At 50.5% G+C, this 16,393-nt stretch overlaps 8 protein-coding genes across 8 annotated transcripts; 5 read left to right on the top strand and 3 right to left on the bottom strand.

Annotated features, from left to right (window-relative positions):
- Window positions 1-26: 26 nt before the first annotated feature.
- On the top strand, window positions 27-3,207 carry M436DRAFT_49412 (acetyl-CoA synthetase-like protein; the record flags this gene model as incomplete). Its single annotated transcript, XM_013570733.1, has 2 exons — window positions 27-254; window positions 307-3,207. 2 exons carry the CDS (start codon window positions 27-29, stop codon window positions 3,205-3,207), a joined length of 3,129 nt encoding a protein of 1,042 aa, XP_013426187.1.
- Window positions 3,208-3,694: 487 nt separating this feature from the next.
- On the top strand, window positions 3,695-4,988 carry M436DRAFT_49662 (2-dehydropantoate 2-reductase; the record flags this gene model as incomplete). The annotated part of the gene is made up of 6 exons (XM_013570783.1): window positions 3,695-3,741; window positions 3,829-3,922; window positions 3,983-4,037; window positions 4,091-4,290; window positions 4,355-4,567; window positions 4,617-4,988. The coding sequence occupies 6 exons, from the start codon at window positions 3,695-3,697 to the stop codon at window positions 4,986-4,988; spliced, it is 981 nt and encodes a 326-aa protein (XP_013426237.1).
- A 1,113-nt stretch (window positions 4,989-6,101) lies between these two features.
- M436DRAFT_83109 (uncharacterized protein) lies at window positions 6,102-6,833 on the top strand (the record flags this gene model as incomplete). Its single annotated transcript, XM_013570992.1, has 1 exon — window positions 6,102-6,833. One exon carries the CDS (start codon window positions 6,102-6,104, stop codon window positions 6,831-6,833), a length of 732 nt encoding a protein of 243 aa, XP_013426446.1.
- Window positions 6,834-7,073: 240 nt separating this feature from the next.
- M436DRAFT_49535 (putative integral membrane protein, Mpv17/PMP22 family) lies at window positions 7,074-7,842 on the top strand (the record flags this gene model as incomplete). Its single annotated transcript, XM_013570758.1, has 3 exons — window positions 7,074-7,169; window positions 7,231-7,593; window positions 7,687-7,842. The coding sequence occupies 3 exons, from the start codon at window positions 7,074-7,076 to the stop codon at window positions 7,840-7,842; spliced, it is 615 nt and encodes a 204-aa protein (XP_013426212.1).
- Window positions 7,843-8,038: 196 nt separating this feature from the next.
- Window positions 8,039-9,552, bottom strand: M436DRAFT_49090 (MFS general substrate transporter; the record flags this gene model as incomplete). Its single annotated transcript, XM_013570667.1, has 2 exons — window positions 8,039-9,284; window positions 9,308-9,552. 2 exons carry the CDS (start codon window positions 9,550-9,552, stop codon window positions 8,039-8,041), a joined length of 1,491 nt encoding a protein of 496 aa, XP_013426121.1.
- A 464-nt stretch (window positions 9,553-10,016) lies between these two features.
- M436DRAFT_49609 (uncharacterized protein) lies at window positions 10,017-11,111 on the top strand (the record flags this gene model as incomplete). Its single annotated transcript, XM_013570773.1, has 5 exons — window positions 10,017-10,134; window positions 10,190-10,299; window positions 10,350-10,421; window positions 10,471-10,905; window positions 10,959-11,111. The coding sequence occupies 5 exons, from the start codon at window positions 10,017-10,019 to the stop codon at window positions 11,109-11,111; spliced, it is 888 nt and encodes a 295-aa protein (XP_013426227.1).
- A 7-nt stretch (window positions 11,112-11,118) lies between these two features.
- Window positions 11,119-13,221, bottom strand: M436DRAFT_49689 (uncharacterized protein; the record flags this gene model as incomplete). Its single annotated transcript, XM_013570790.1, has 1 exon — window positions 11,119-13,221. The coding sequence occupies one exon, from the start codon at window positions 13,219-13,221 to the stop codon at window positions 11,119-11,121; it is 2,103 nt and encodes a 700-aa protein (XP_013426244.1).
- A 935-nt stretch (window positions 13,222-14,156) lies between these two features.
- M436DRAFT_49499 (putative ferulic acid Esterase/Feruloyl esterase) lies at window positions 14,157-15,931 on the bottom strand (the record flags this gene model as incomplete). The annotated part of the gene is made up of 4 exons (XM_013570751.1): window positions 14,157-15,211; window positions 15,269-15,488; window positions 15,538-15,586; window positions 15,639-15,931. The coding sequence occupies 4 exons, from the start codon at window positions 15,929-15,931 to the stop codon at window positions 14,157-14,159; spliced, it is 1,617 nt and encodes a 538-aa protein (XP_013426205.1).
- Window positions 15,932-16,393: the final 462 nt, after the last annotated feature.

Genomic DNA, 16,393 nt, shown 5'->3' with positions numbered 1-16,393 from the left:
CCATGTCTGTTACCACAGAGACCAAGATGAGGTTCGACCCAGCATCCTTCGGGAAGTTGCGGTTGAAGAGCCATGACTCTCTTTACACAATAGACGATCTGATCAGATCGCACGCCGCAGAGCCGGAAGACTTTACATTGATAGGAGCTCCTGTGGCCGGACTCATAGATTTCGAAGAGCATTCTGCTCGTGATGTTGACAGATTCGCCAATGCCGCAGCAGCTCGACTGCAAGAATTGGGTCTGAAGCCTGCAGTATGATTGGTCCAATACGAAATCGAAGAGAATAGTCGTTGACTCCTGATAGAATCCGGATCTGGAGGAAAGCCCCATTATTGGCATGCTGTGTATATCCGGACTTGATATGGTTGTCACTCTTCTCGGTCTCTTGCGCTTGGGCTATGGCGTTTTGCTCCTTTCGACCCGATTACCAGCATCAGCATATGTCAAATTGATGAGCATGGTCGGCTGCTCCACTCTGATCTCAACGGGGGCCTTCAGACCTGTACTCGATGATGTTCAAGCCGAGTCACCTATCACCCTCTTGAGTCTACTGCAACGTTCGGACTACATCGGCGTGAAGGCATCTGCTTTCAAGCGTCAATATAACACTGCCAAAGAAACCAACAAGATTGCAGTAATCATCCATTCATCTGGATCGACAGGGTTTCCAAAACCAATATATCTCCGCCACGCGCAATGTCTGGCAACGTTCACTCAGAACTTCGGCATGCGTGCTTTCCTGGCATCTCCTCTTTTCCACAGCCAGGGCTTCTATGAGATGTTCAGAACCATCTATTCCAAGAAACCTCTTTACCTTTGTAACTACACAATCCCACACACACGTCAAGGCTTGACGTTTCAACTGCAGTATTTGAAGCCCGAGATCTTCAACTGCGTGCCTTACCTGCTCAAGTTGTTGTGTGAGTCCGAGGACGGCATCAAGGAACTGGCCAAAGTCCAGCTTGTGCTATATGCCGGAAGTGGTTGTCCGGATGACGTTGGCGACTTGTTGGTCAACAGGGGAGTCAATCTGGTACAGAATTACGGATGCACTGAGATTGGTCGCATCATGACTTCGTTCCGAGCACCAGAAGATCTCGAATGGAACTATTGCCGACTCAATCCGCCAGTGTCCGAGCATGTGCTGATGGACGAGATAGCCCCTGGTGTCTTCGAGTGTGTCGCATTAGAGAGTCTCAAGACGAGGGTTGCGGTCAACTCAGACGATCCTCCAAACTCCTTCCGCTCTCGAGATTTGTTCGCACCGCATCCGACACGTCCGAATCTCTGGAAGTATCTCAGCAGACTCGACGATCGCTTGACGCTGGTAAACGGTGAGAAAGTGCTTCCCCTGCCGATCGAAGGTCGCATTCGCCAAGATCGTATGGTTCAGGAAGCTGCTGTGTTCGGCATCGGCAGAAGCGTACCCGGAGTCATCATCTTTCGGTCACACGACGCTAAGGACATGTCCGACGACGAGTTCTTCGAAGCAGTATGGCCCGCTGTTGAGGACGCTAATGCTAAGGCAGAGAGCTTCTCCAGAGTCCCCAAGGAGCTTGTCATCCTTGTTGTCGCAGACACGGAATATCCGAAGACCGACAAGGGCACTTTTATCCGAGCCAAGATCTATGATCAATTCAAGGAAGAAATTGAAACCAAGTATAGCGATTTTGAGAATGGCTGCCTAGGAGATCTGACCCTCGAAGCACCCGAACTTGAGAAGTGGCTTCTCAGTGAGCTAAACAAAGAGCTGGGAATTATGCTGGAGCTTGACACAGACTTCTATCAAGCTGGTATCGACAGTCTTCAGTCGACTAGAATGTGGTCAAGCATCAAGAAACAAATCAACCTTGGAGGTAACCATGCATCACTGAGTCGGAACGTACTTTACGAAACAGCAAACACCCGTGGACTTGCCCAGCATCTTTGTTCGATAAGGACTGGCGAGAGCAAGATGCAAGAAGACGAGATCGCGGTCATGGAACAGCTTATCTCGAAGTACTCCACCTTCAAGCAACACGAGCCATACAAGGCAACCACTAACACCAGAGACGTTGTGCTTCTCACTGGAGCCACTGGAACAGTCGGTATACACATACTCGCCAAAGTGGTGAAGCAGAACAATGTAATAGCAGTATGGGCGATTGTGCGAGCTTCCTCAGTCGCCCAAGCAAGCGAGCGAATCTCAGAAGCTCTGAGCTCACGCGGCTTGCACCTCACGGAGACAGAACGTGCTAAAATTGTTCCGTTCTTAGGTGATCTAAGCAAATCAAATCTCGGACTTGACGAAGAGAATCTGCAAAACCTGAAATCGCAGCTCACCCATGTGATACACAGCGCCTGGGCTGTCAACTTCAACCTCGGTGTGAAGAGTTTCGAAGACCAGCATATTAGAGGAGCGTACAATCTCATCCAGCTATGCCTCTCGACTCGTACACCGAAGCCTGCGAAATTCTTCTTCTGCTCGTCGGTCTCATCGGCTGCAGGCACTCCTCTGGATCAGACAATCAGCGAAGGTCCGGTACCACGACTCGAGTTTGCTCAAGGAACAGGCTATGGCAGATCTAAGTTGGTGACAGAGCGGATCGTCCACAACGCCATGAAGCGCACTGGTATGTATGCTAGAGTGCTGCGTCTTGGTCAGATTGCTGGCGACAGCGAACGCGGGCAATGGAACACGACCGAGGCCATCGCCTTGATGATACAGACAGCGACGACTATCAAAGCTCTTCCAACTCACAACGAAGAGCTTTCGTGGCTTCCGGTAGATCTCGCGGCATCGGTTGTTGCAGAGCTTTCTGGCCTAGCCCAACCGATCGCCGATACTCGCTTGCAAGACGACAAACTTGTCTACAACATCCAGAATCCGAAAGTGTATCACTGGACTCGAGACGTCTTGCCTGCTCTCCACAAAGCAGGCCTGGAGTTCGATGAAGTATCGCCCAAAGAATGGGTACAAAGGTTGCGAGCTGGTGACCAGAATCCAGAAACCAATCCGCCGGTCAAGCTAGCTGATTTCTTTGCCGAGAGATACGGTAATGTTGCTAAAAATGCGCCGATGAAGAGTGCAGGTCGTTATGAGACTGTCCAGACATGCAAGGATAGTTCCACCATGACTGCGATCCCGGATCTAATCGAGTCGGGCATGGTGGCTAAGTTTGTGAAGGCTTGGGCCAAGGAGTGGGGTGCAGAGCTAGAAATCTGAGGCGAATGGGTTGTCATATCAATGAAGTTCTCGTTTTGCCTGATTTCTCGAGCTTTCGTTGTTGTTCCTGTTATATCTCAAAGAGAATGGTTTCTTGGCAGTCTTGCCGTTGGCTGCCCAGAACAGGTGGGACCGAGAACTTCGTGAAATTCAGGGTCCCGTTTGCACAACTCGATTTATGCATCTCGCCCGTCTTCGTGAATGACGATCCAGCAAAGTCATATCAATACTAAAGTGAGAATTTTGGAGTTCTGCTTCGTAAGCATGTGAAGCTGAGGATCGAGGCCCACCTGGTAAAGATCAATCAAATCAAGGCAATTGGGACTATACCTGAAGTAGAGAGTTTTCCGTTGCACTGGCCGCTTTCTTGCAAACACGTGCTCGACTTCCGACACGGTCAACAAAGCAGTGACATGTCACATCCTTCATCGCCCTCCAGCCGCTACGAATACACGCAGACTCCAGTCTGGGACCACATCGATCAGCAATGACCGAAACCAAAAGGACAAAAGTTCTGCTCTATGGACTAGGCGCGTGAGTTGCCTTTCCTTTCCCTCCCCTCGATAGCGGGGTATGCGTGGGGATAGAAGAGCTGACTGTGCTTCCTTGTCAAAATGACAGTATAGGAGGCTTCTATGCGTTTCTTCTGAGTCGTGATCCGAACGTAGAACTCAGTGTAGTTGCAAGATCGAACCTAGAGGCCGTCAAGAAAAATGTATGTCTTGATCGTCATTGCAGACGGGTCAGGGTGACTGTTAATCTGATTGAGCTGCAGGGTATGACGATACACACACTGAATCATGGATCACACAACATACACTTTGATAGAGGTATGTTCAGTAAAATAGCTTCTGATGGTCTAATGCTTATCCCAAATGCACAGTATTGAGCTGTCCGCACAAAATTGCAACAAAATACGACTATATTGTTTGTGCTCACAAAGCAATTACTCCCGGCTTGGATCCCAATGACTTTCGATCTGTGGCCAACATGGACACGACCTTTGTGATCTTGCAGAACGGAGTTGGTAATGAAGAGCCATTTCGTCAGTCGTTTCCATATTCAACAATCGTCAGCTGTGTAGTAAGTACCCCTTGCAGTCCACCGTGCAAAGAGGGCAAGAATACGTTATTGATGAGGGAGACAGATATGGGTTGGCGCTCAGCAAGACTCGCCCGGAGTAATACGACACACTGCTTCTGAACACACGGATATTGGGTTGTATCCTAACCCAGAAGTCGATGCTGCCCTGGAAAACGAAAGACTAGAGGGGTTCGCCGCCATGCTAAGAGCAGCCGAGACATCGTACAAGATCTCAGACGATATACAAGTCAAGCGATGGGAGAAGGTTGTCTGGAACGTGAGTGCATCCGAATACCCTAGTGGTAGGCAATACACTGACTGTGTAGATTGCATGGAATCCTCTTACCACATTGACACAACAAAACACACAAGAATGGCTCTCATCTTCAAAAGAAAGCGTGTCCATTACAAAGCGCCTGATGCGCGAAGTGATAAGCGTGGCGAGAAGAGCTGGGGTGAAGCTGGAATATGGGCTTGTCGATGTCTTGATGGAGAGGATCCAGGGCATGCCGGGGATAGAGAGTAGTATGCAGGTTGATGCTAGAGAGGGTAGAAGGCTGGAAGTGGACGTGATTCTCGGAACACCGATGAGAATGGCCAGGGAGTTTGGAATGGACGTTCCGACGCTGGCGACAGTTTATGCTTTGACTGTAGCAGTGGATCTGAGGATCAAGCAGAGACTGGCTAATCTGGGTTGATCGGCGAGGCGTGAGTTAATGTCTAAGACCGTATCCGTATAACGGACGTTTCTATAGGCCATCGGCGTGTACATTCCAAGTAGACGGCGTCTCCGCTATCAGCCGTCTGATGGGTTGGAGAGAGCAGCGCCCACTGGCATTCAGGGTCTCGACTACCACTCCATTGCGGTCAGAGCTCGACAATAAGATCCTCGGCACACATGCCTTTACTTCATACTGCTAGCACTTTGATTGCACTGCTGCTATCGATTAATCACTTAAGGATTGTCTCCGGCTCCCTTTCTGCCAAAGCGCTGGCTGTTACTCATGTACCCGAACTCGATATCAGCCACTTGGCCGTCAACTTGCATGACGAATCGCCAATAGCAATAGGGGTGATGTATTGATTCTGGTCGGTCTCGGATGGATTGGCTCGGCTTTTGATACCGCCGCTCTGGGTCGATCAAGTTAGTGTACGGTGTGACTTCCGGATCTGGTGGCCCTATCAACGTCGAAGACCGGCTTCTGTTAGGTGATCTCAGATCGCCCTGAGACCCCAAAGAGCCACCCCCTCATTTACGGGCGTAGCTGAGAAAAACATCGGTGTAATATGTCGCGTATGGATTTTCCTCTGCTTCGAGCAGATATGTTTGAGGAGGAGTCAACGGCGCGTGTCGAAGGATTTCTTCGGTGGTCGGCTTCGCCGAACCTCGTCTCTTGGCGGCTCGCAGTTCTTCTTTCTCCATCTACCGCACTAGACGTGTCATATAGCCTCACAACTCAATCCATAAGAGCTGGGTGAATATGGACATAAGATCGGTCATGACATGTCAAAAGCTTGACAGTCGTGGCAGAGCCGCAGGGTGCTGTTGGCCCCATCTCCAGTCAACGACCGCTTCACGCCGACTGTTGAAGTGTCAACTGCCACTACCGTCTGTCTGATCCTTCCCTCTGATCCCCCCTTGATCCCAACGGAGGCTATTGGCTTGATCCCTGACAGTTGATAGGAGATGCTCGGAAAGAAGGCAGCGCCGAGAACGTGATGCTTAAGTCTAGAAAGAAGTCAAAATATAAGCATACTTGTCCGCACCTCAGCTTGTACACGCAGATCTGTCTTACTCGGCACAAGCAATCATGTACTCTAGAAAGACCACACATCTTTGGGCGCTTCTGGCCATCGGCATTACCATTGTGTCGGGATTGCCAATTGCCCAACTCGAAAATGACGAGCTCGACTGCGGACCTTGGGACGACGAAGCCGATATCAGTCCAAGCGCTTCTATCGCATCAACCTCGGCGAAGATCATGCCAACTCCGCTGTTGATCCAAGCATCTTCGACAACAAGCTCTGTCACTCCGATACTCGTCACCTCGACAGCACAGGCCTCACCGACTGGTGTCCTATCTTCGACAAACAGCTTTGTGGCTCCTGTCAACTCTTTTGTTCCCGTCACTCCGCCAAGCTATGCCTTCTACATCCAAAGCAGTAGCAGTGGCAGCTCAAACGGACTCTACGCCGCAGTCAGCGCTGGCGCTGGCGGACCAGCCACATTCACAGCAAACAAGAATGCAGCGACCAAGTTCACGATCGACTCTTCTGGGGACCTTGTCGAGCAAAGTCCTTCACAAGGCTATGTTGCCACATTGAACCCAGAGCTCAATGCCCAGCAAGTGGGCTTCTATGCATACGATGGAAACAGCAGCAAGGGACGTCTCACGTGCCGGAGAGAGGGTGGAGAGGTCAGGTGTAACATGAGTGGAGTGCCGTACCAGGCTGCTGCGTGTGGAGATAATGGAAGGCTCTACTTTACGAAGGCGGCGGCGGTTGGATGCACTGCGATCAAACTTGTACCAGTGGTTTCTTGAACAAGACGATGACGATTTACGAAGAATATACGTATAGAACAACAATCAGCATATTAGAGAATCTTACAAAGACGTGGCTAAGTGTGGCGGTGCAGCTCATCAAGGTGTAACATTCCCCGCAAAAGCGAAACACGGCAGAAGGAGCATCTCGAATGAACGCGTCAACGCTCAAACAACACATCTTCATCCTTCCTTCTTCGCTTTCTCCCGTCCACATGTAATTGACACAGCAATTTGGTAATGTCCTCGCCAATCGCTATTGCCACTGTCCAGGCGACTATCATTGCTGCTATATCCAATGTCATCGCACAGGTCCTTGAACTGCGCAGCAACGAGGTACGTCCCCGATGAAAATACTCATTGGGAATCCCGTCACTAACAACATAACCTGGAAAAGATCCCCTCAAGCTTCTCAACTCCAGACTTTCTGCGCTTCGTCATCTTCACATTACTCACTGCACCGCCAAACTACCTCTGGCAACATGCTCTCGAGCGTCTCTTTCCCGCCCGCAAACCATCAACCCCTGCAAAACCGACATTGCCTTGTTACGAAGACCGTGAGCATGATGGACTGATAGACAATCAAGGTTCGCAGCAAGAAGAAGAACTGGTGACAAAGCTGGACTGGAAGAACACGGTGGTAAAGTGGCTTTTGGACTGCATGACATTAGGTGCATTGCTGAATGTCACTGCTTTCATCATCCTCATGAGCCTCATGAAAGGAAGATCGTCGAGTCAGATTGGCAATGCATTGCGCACGGTATGTACTTCCATCTCTTTGGTCTGCTGTGCATCAACTGCGCGGCGCCTCTCCCTTCTCTGCTGGAATTGACTACAACCACTACTTTCACAGGACACCTTCCCCATCATCTATGCTAGCTACAGAATTTGGCCGTTGGCATCGGTTGTCAACTTTACTCTCATTCCGGTCGAGAGAAGGATTGTCTTTCTGAGTTTGGTTGGACTTATTTGGGGCATCTATCTCAGCTTGACAGCTGCGAAACAGTGATGAGAGTCTAGTGAAGCGTCATCTCATGCAACAGATCGATGTCAAGTTCAACAGCGGAGGCACTCGTTCATACGCAAAACAACGCTTGGCTCATGCTTTGGAATCAACGTCCATGGTCTCAATCTGAGCACATCATCTCGGCGTAGCAACTTGCAAGCACGAACGTGTAGTAGATTGACAACTGTGTATCCTGGGGTTACAGGGCATATCTGTAATCAGGATGATAGTCACCATCCTTTCCAGCGCTGATCAAACGTTCCCGCTCCTCTTCGGTCATAGCGTCCCTCTTCTTATTCTGCCGTCTCATGTACGCCCACAATGCGACATGACCAAGAAGAGCCAGCAACACAGCCCCAAGAGAGACGCTCAATCCAGTCACGTACTTGCCATTGACCTTCTTCGCAAAGATTTGTCCAACGACAACACCTGCGCTGTTACCGAACGCCTGGTTGGTTCCAACGGCGGTCGCACGCTTGTGGTAACCGGCGTGACTGTTCAGTAGCCATGCTGCGTTGAGACCGACGATGATGTAGATGCCGGGCGCAATAAGGAATATCGAGAAGTATAGAGCTTCTCGTTGAGCTTGTGGCACGCCGAGCTGCACTGCATATCCAATCGCGGTCAACAAGGCGCCAGGGACCATGAAGTAAGCACGTCTCTGGAATCTGTCTGACATCCATGATATAATCATGTACGCGATGGAAGCCCAGATGTAGACCGGTACGGTGAGAAGTTGTGTCTCGACAGTGCCATAACCAAAACCACGGATGATGGTCGGCATGAAAGTGCTCAGTCCAAAGGAGCAGATGTCGGCCATGAACTGGCACCAGCAAGAGATGTAGAGCTTAGGGTCACGGAAAGCTTTCCTGACTTCTTTCCAGTCGAACTCTGGTGCTCCGTTATATCTGGCGTTCAGAGTCATACGTGCGCGCATGAGCTCTTTGTCCTCCGCAGTCAGAAATCTGGCTGTTTCGAAGTCGTTCGGCAAAAGGAAGTAGACGATGATCGCGACGAGCACGCTGAGACTCCCTTCCACGATGAACAACCATCGCCACCCTTCAAGACCTTGAACGCCATCCATCTTGAGCAGGGCGAATGCGAACAATCCACCAAAAGCTCCACTTAAAGCCGCACTAACGAAAAGATATGAGATTCTCAGCGCCTGCTCTTGAGGCATGTAGAAGGTACTCAAGTACAGAGCCAGACAAGGGAACATGGCCGACTCGAACAAGCCGAGCAAAAGTCTTGAAGCGTAGAGTTGTCGAGCGTTGTGCATGAAACCAGTACCGATGAGAACCACCGACCAACAGAAGACAAGTGCGGGTATCATCCTATTGGGTCGCAGCTTCTTCATGAGAATCGTTGACGGTATCTCGCCTGCGACGTAGAACACATAGAACAAGGTGACAGCATCTGCATGCGTCAGCATAGGCTTCAACGTGCTGCATCTGTATGAAGCTTGAACTCACTGCCATATTGGTTCCCGACCAGACCGAGATCATGGCCCATGCCGGCAGCTTGTGCATTGCCAATGTTCGAGCGGTCCAGATATGCACAGAGGAAGATGAGAGTGATGATGGGGGCAAGATAGAGATCAAGCTTCAGTAGCAGCTTCTTCTGGGCCTTGGAGTCGATGTAGACATCGAGTGTGCCGTCCAGGCTATCTTCGGCAGCAGAAACATCCTGGAGTGCCTTGGGCTTGTCGTCCATGTCTATGGTATCTTTGGTTTGAAGTAAAGTGTTTGGAGATAGTCGTGTATATTAGGGACCCCCGACCATTATATGCTTGATTCCATGTCATGATTGAGGAACTGCCCAGTCCTGTACAAGTACTGGTACAATAGTTGGAGATACGATTTGATATCTTGTCAACGGTCGGCGTTGATTGCGGCTTCCCTCCAATTGGATGCTTGGCCGATCGCCGCCGTAGCATCGGCGAAGGATAGGCCAGTCGGGTTGCCAAGCGCCGTAGCGTTCGTCTTCGGGCAAGCATTACCAGATACATGCTGCAACCTTGATGATAACGATTGATGGACAATGTTGTAGACAATGATGAATGCTGGCCTTTCACCCGCCGACGAAACTTGGACGAGTCGTGTCATCCTTTATATTACCAATATGTCCGCTGCACGAGAATCCTAAACACTTCACCTACTTCTTTCTCCAGCTACACCATGCTCTCAAAAACACCTCTAGCAGATATTGAAGGGCCGGTCTGGCATCGCTTCATCCGATTCGTGGCAGACGATGGTATAGAGTACTGTGGGCAACCAGAGTCGGAGGATGTGGATGGTGAGAAATCCTTGTGCCACGTCCTTTGAGCATGCAACTGACAGAGTTTGTGTAGTCGGCCTAGCGATGCTGGATGACACACCTGTCATGGTCGACATACTCGATGCGAAGTCAGCTGTCGATGGCGACGCGAACTTTACAGGAGAGAAGAAGCGTGTTTCCAAGGTGAATGTGGTCGAGTCCATACCATTTCCACGCGCTGATGGATATTACAGCTCTTGTCACCGATCAGTGCCGCTCAAGCCAGCGCAATTTATTGCATCGGACTCAACTACACTGACCATGCGGTGAGAGGTTCTTTTGGCCGTATCACCTGCATTGCTGACTCCATGACAGGCGGAGATGAAGGTGGCTACGCCAGAATATCCCGAGGTCTTTCTCAAACCAGCAACCACGATCACCGCAGCTACTGGCTCGATAGTCATCCCGAAAACATGTCACAACCAAGTCGACGGAGAAGTCGAACTCGCGGTCATTATTGGCAGAGACTGCAAAGACCTCACACTTCAGAATGCGATGGAGGCGGTGCTCGGATATACTATTGCAAACGATGTAACGGCCCGTAAGTTCCAGGCAAGAGGCAGTCAATGGGGGTTCAGTAAGGGTTTCGACACCTTCTGCCCACTGGGTCCAGTGGTTGTCAGCAGACAGTCTTTACCTGATCCGAAAGTGCTGGAACTTAGGACAACACTGAATGGGAGGGTCATGCAAGATGGCCAAGCAAGAAACATGATCTTCAGTATTGAGGACATTTTGGTGTACCTGACGAATGTGAGTAGCACCCAGCAGCATACTGATGTGATAGCCGTTGATTTGTCATACAGGGCCACACTCTGAAGAAGGGCACAGTGATTTTAACTGGTACACCTAGTGGTATTGGAGCGAGTTACGACCCTCCCGTCTACCTCCAAAAGGGCGCGGATTTGAAGGTATCCATTAGCCATGGCTTAGGGACCCTGGTTAACTCGATCACCTGAAGGAGACTCAGGTAGTGTTGGAGGAGGTAAATCCACTCAAATTGTCAATTAGTCCTTCCCAATAGGTAAAATCCATAAGCTCTGGGAACTCGTTGAAAGACCAAGGCTCCGTCCCGGTTGCATTCAATCCTGTAGAGAGTCCTGATTGAACACCTACAGTACATGATGCAGTCGAGGAATGAGGATGTGAGCTTCCAAGAGCCAAAGCTTGGTCCGAAACTGATCTTGTAAGCGAACCCGAAAGTATCGTAGTCGATGGATTGACTTGTGAATTAGCTGATGACTGACGTGCTTGCAACGTTCTTGCGATACAGAGTTCCACCACTCTTGCTTCCGCGAGGCCAAATTCATTGGCCCAGGGATCGTGGTGTTGTTGGTAGCAGTAAGATTGCAGATCGTTCAGTATACCTTCCGTCTGCGGTGCCTGAGGCGACTGGACTGCAATGACACCAAGTATGAGTGCGCTGTTTGAGAGCTGCTGTGTACCCAGATCTGCTTTGATGCGCTCGGAAGTGGTCGGATTGTGCAAAGAAAGCTTGATTTGTAGATCTGCACATGCAGAAGATATGCAGGCATCACGACTGCGCCGGAAACGATCAGTGATGCTAGATCGAAAGAGGAAAGCACGGTGTAAGGTGATGCGAGCAAAGTGGAAAGCTGTATGGAGATAGTGACGATGCCACCGAAGGTAGCTGTATTGATGATCCATGCGTAAGTCAGCATCGAGGCTGAAATAAGATGGCAAAGTATCCTTCCAGAGCTGAAGAAGGTCCTCAATCTGCATGACTTCGTCATAGGATGCCGAAGAGTCGGTGGCGGAAGCGACACTAAACTGCATGTCGTATATTCGTGTGATTAACCGAGACAAACGATATTGGAATATCAGCAAAGCACTTGGGGTTGGGTTCGTCTCCAAGTCTAATGGTTGAGCTAGGGCGGCTTCTTCATTCGACATATCGTCCACCCAGATGTTGTCTATTTCTCTGAACACGCAATGCTTCTCATTGATAGAATTGGGTCTTCCAAGAGCGAGAGCAATGGTCACGTCAAGAAAGTAGAGTTGACTCCAGAGCCTTCGGCGAGTTTCTATGACCTTTCTCGGAAGTTGCAGGTGTTCCCCGTCGATATGCATCCCCTGAGCTTGAGCCATACGAACGGCAAAGCTACCGGTCAGCCACGATTCAGAGATGCGCTTTGTGTAAATCAGGTAGCGAGTGATAAGAATACCCGCTCTGGTCAGGTCAGGAGACTCTCCGTAGAATGATGGAGCAATTACTAAGCTCTTCCTCGCTGACCAATAAAAGTGTAGCGAAGAGTCTTCGCACTCTCGTTGTGCTTCCACTGAACATGGCTGAGGACAGTCTAGCAGTTCACCGAAAGCGAGAACGATGAACAACACCGAAAGCCATCGCAAATTAATGCTGCTCAGATCGTCGCAGCCTGCCTTGCGGTCCCAAAACTCTTCGTAGTGCCGCATGAACGTACTCTCGTGGACTGCGTCGAATGTAACGTTTAGCTCGTCGAAGAAGAGTCGAATGAGCTTATCGACAGTTGCTTTTCGACGTGGTAGACTTCCGAGGAGCTCCCAGAGCTGCGCATACGGTCCACGCTCCGATCGAAAGGGTTGGGTCGAACCACCTAGACGTGTCCGATGTGAATAACCGACGTAAATACCATCTGACAGGTCTGAACTTGGGTTTCCCATGAGAGCCGCGGCCGAGTGATGCCCGAAGTACGAATTCCCATGGTATGATGGTGCATCTCTGACCATGAAGAGCTGGCCTGGACGAGAAGCTGATCCCTGGATCACAGCAGGAAAGGAATTTACCGGGCTCCTGGGTTCATGGATCTGAGGGATCTGAGCCGGAGTGATAGGATGTGCTTGTGAAGTTGGTGATTGCTGGGTCGAGTGACCAAGTCTAGCGACATGATGCCTTTTTGAAGTGGTCGGCCAGATGCAGTCGAAAGGGATACCTCGACGAACACAATTGGAACAAGGCTGCTGTCTGTTGCACTTCTGTTTCTGTCTATGACACTCTAGACAGGCTCTTCGCGAGAGCACATGTCGAGGTACATCTGCTGGGGCACGCTCGTTGGTCAATGGCTGCATGATTCGGACGCAACACTATCTGGTCGGTCACAGTCAGCGCAGGGATCACTGACCGATGTTCTTCAACCAAGTGAGTGGCCGACGATATGTCTTATCAATGGCCGGCGGCCGAACTCCGATCCGCCTATCTTTGACTGACTCGAATTACTGACGGGTGCGGGGCAAAACGGAATGCTATTGCCTGAGCATTCTTTCAGCTTGGCTCAGACGAGCATACTTCGACCTTCTAGAATGAATTTGAGATGGAACTTGGGGGCAGCGATGGTCAAAGGTGGTCGACCGTCTGACGATGGGTGTACAAGCACACGCTATTCGACACCCAATGCGCTGGACTGCGACGACTTCTGCTGAGAACGGGCGCCTAACCGCAGTCGTCGATGTTCCGTGTGGTCTCTCGAATTTGTGCAGTCGGAAAACTTACACGCTCAAACAGCAATACGTGACATCCCGCGACCGATCGGTTCAGGCACAAGAGTTGAAACGAAGCAGAAAGGACTTCCACGCGTGTCAGCACGAAGGAGCGATCGCGACGCCTTCTTGTTGACATCGGTCACCTTCTCGATGACAACAACTTCCAGCTGAACTGTGCTTCAACGCTCTCCGCATACGACCACATCTCTACCACCTCACCTCTCCTACCCATGTGCTAAACTTTGTAGCGCGTACAGCTATAGAACGCACAGTGGTTTCGAAGAACGGACAGTCTCTAATGAGGAAGAACATCACGTAGAACATCTTTGTATACATCTCTACTCCGAAAGCAATCGTGCGTTCCTATAATGATCATCGCGATCTATACCCTTGTGAATGGAGTGCGGTAACGTTCTGCACACGGATTGCAACACACGGGAAGATTTTAGGCATTGAACGCAACTGCTGATACGATGGTATTTCGATAAGTCATTCTGCTGAGTCCGCATTTTGGGATAACGTGTCTACTCGCATGACCAAGTGTTTGCTGCATTGACATCACCCTTTCCACTCCACTTCTGCTTCTTTGGAAACATGCAAAGGGGTCTCTGTCTCATGACCTTATCCTGCAAAGTATCGTTGACCCACTTGGTCGCAACGATCTCGTTCGGTGCGACGCCCTTCTCCACCCAATCCATCATGGCAAGCAGCACATCGTGTTTGGCATCCCTGAATCCAGGAACGCCATATGCACTAGATGAAAGTCCGGCTGCTTGATTGGCACCTGCGAAATACCAGGGAGCGTTTACAGTGCTGGGAGTGCCGGCGCAATGTTGCATTCCAGGAACAAGGAAGAAGCGGTAGAATGAATCCAGAGATATGCCTTTAGGTGCCAATGTTCGCAGTATCTGTGAGTGGAGATAGACGGAGCTTCCAGTTGGGATCAACCCATCGCTCATGCCGTGGTAGTGGAGAAGTTTGCCTCCACGAGCCAGGAAGGGTGATAGGTCGAAGTCATCGGCAGTTGCATTGCCAGGGTCTTGGACATCAGCTTGCTGGATGACGCCGTAATCAAAGTCTTGCCACTGCCATTGAGGTCCGCGGCCAAGGAAGTATTTGACATAGTCAGGACCAAGGTTGTTAGGTTGGTTGGTCAGGCCAGCAAGCAGCGGTACCCATTGGGCTTCGCTGCCCATCCAGAGGTGGGGGAACACGAACGTCTGGTTTGTGTCGACGTAATCGCTATAGATCTGATGCAGGGTGTCTAATTGAGGCGAAGTGAGACACGATGTCGTTTTGTTGGGCGTGCAGAGGAGGAAGTCGGGCTGGAAATCGCAAGCATTTGGGTCAGAGACAATCGTGTCGACTACACCATCTGCGCCGTCGCATTGACGGATCACTTCTGCGCCAATGACGGGGAAGAGGGAGGGTGGGATGTGGTGAGCGGATGTGTTAGGTAGATTGTAGCTTCCGACTTTGGATGTCCAGGGCTGAAGGTGCTTCGTCCACCAGGCAGGCGCTCCAGCGACTACACCGTCAAAGTCTTCTGGGAACAGTTGAAGGTTCTTGAGACCTTGTCCTGGAGAAGCGCGATGTGTAAGTCTCGTGATGATCTAGTGAAGACAAGCAAACTTACTGCCGCCGGTAGAACAACCACTGTAGTATGAGTAAAGAATCTTGTTGGAGTAGTACGCAGTGGTCAATTCCTTGGCCAATACGACCGAGCCATGCATAGCGCGGTAGCCCCAATCCAGAACAGCACCCTCGTTGTTATATGCCCAGGTACCATTGCTCGAAACACTGTTGTGTCCGGTATCAGTAGACATGACAGCATTGCCATAACCAAGGCCGGCAGCCTGCTCGGAGTCAGTCTCTGCCGAGGCTTGCGAAATTGAGACAATATACCATGTCTAACCAGTTGATACCACCAGCGAACCCACCGTTTCCGACGGCTCTGTTTTTTAGTCAATCTCTGCTTAGCGATCCCAGGATGGGGAAGCACTCACAGAAAACGGCCATTCCAGTCATCAGGCAAGAAGACTCCGAAGCCGTAGTTCGAAGTGCCATTCTTGACCGACACTTGAACAGCACACGCAGCACGTAGCTGAGTTGGCGAGACCGGATAGGCAATGTCGGTCTTGGGGACCGTGAAGGTCGAGTTGGCAGGCAACCATTGCGCAAAATCGACGGTAGCAATCGAAGAAAAGGCAGACTGCAACGAGTCTTTGTCGCAAGTGATGGCGAAAGCGCCTGATGTCAAAGCTGCAATAGCTGCAAGACGGGTCTGCGTCGTCTTCATGTTGAATATGTCACAGGTGGATGCACAATGAAGCGGTTGTTCTGGGGAGCGGCGAAAGCGATTCTTATGCTCACAATTCGATCGGCAGCTCGCAATAGCGAAAATGCCGGGTATATCCTCCAGCCATGCCGTCGATGATGATCTGCAGGATGCTCGTGCAACTTGCTGCGTCGATGGCTTGAAAAGTGGAGTCGACTGTACTCTGTGTGTGGGGATTGTGGAGAAAGCAGGGTGTGTGGCATGCATGAGATTCTCGTTTTCGACCTCGAACGTAAGCGCAATGGAAGTCCTGGCATATGAAGGATGTGCTATCAATTATGTGGTCGACACTGGAGATGATATGCGTGTTCATCGGTATATTGAGATGAACGTGGTGTGGAGGGCTCGACTGGTCTTGATGATCTTGACTGTAAAAAGCTTGTAGGTTAGGGCAGATGCGGACCTGGCCGAGGAACCTTCTTG

This window comes from Aureobasidium namibiae, assembly GCF_000721765.1.
Source record: "Aureobasidium namibiae CBS 147.97 unplaced genomic scaffold scaffold_11, whole genome shotgun sequence".
In the NCBI taxonomy this organism is placed as follows: domain Eukaryota; kingdom Fungi; phylum Ascomycota; class Dothideomycetes; order Dothideales; family Saccotheciaceae; genus Aureobasidium; species Aureobasidium namibiae.
The sequence above is the reverse complement of the archived record's forward strand: the minus strand, read 5'-3'. Positions and strand labels throughout refer to the sequence as shown.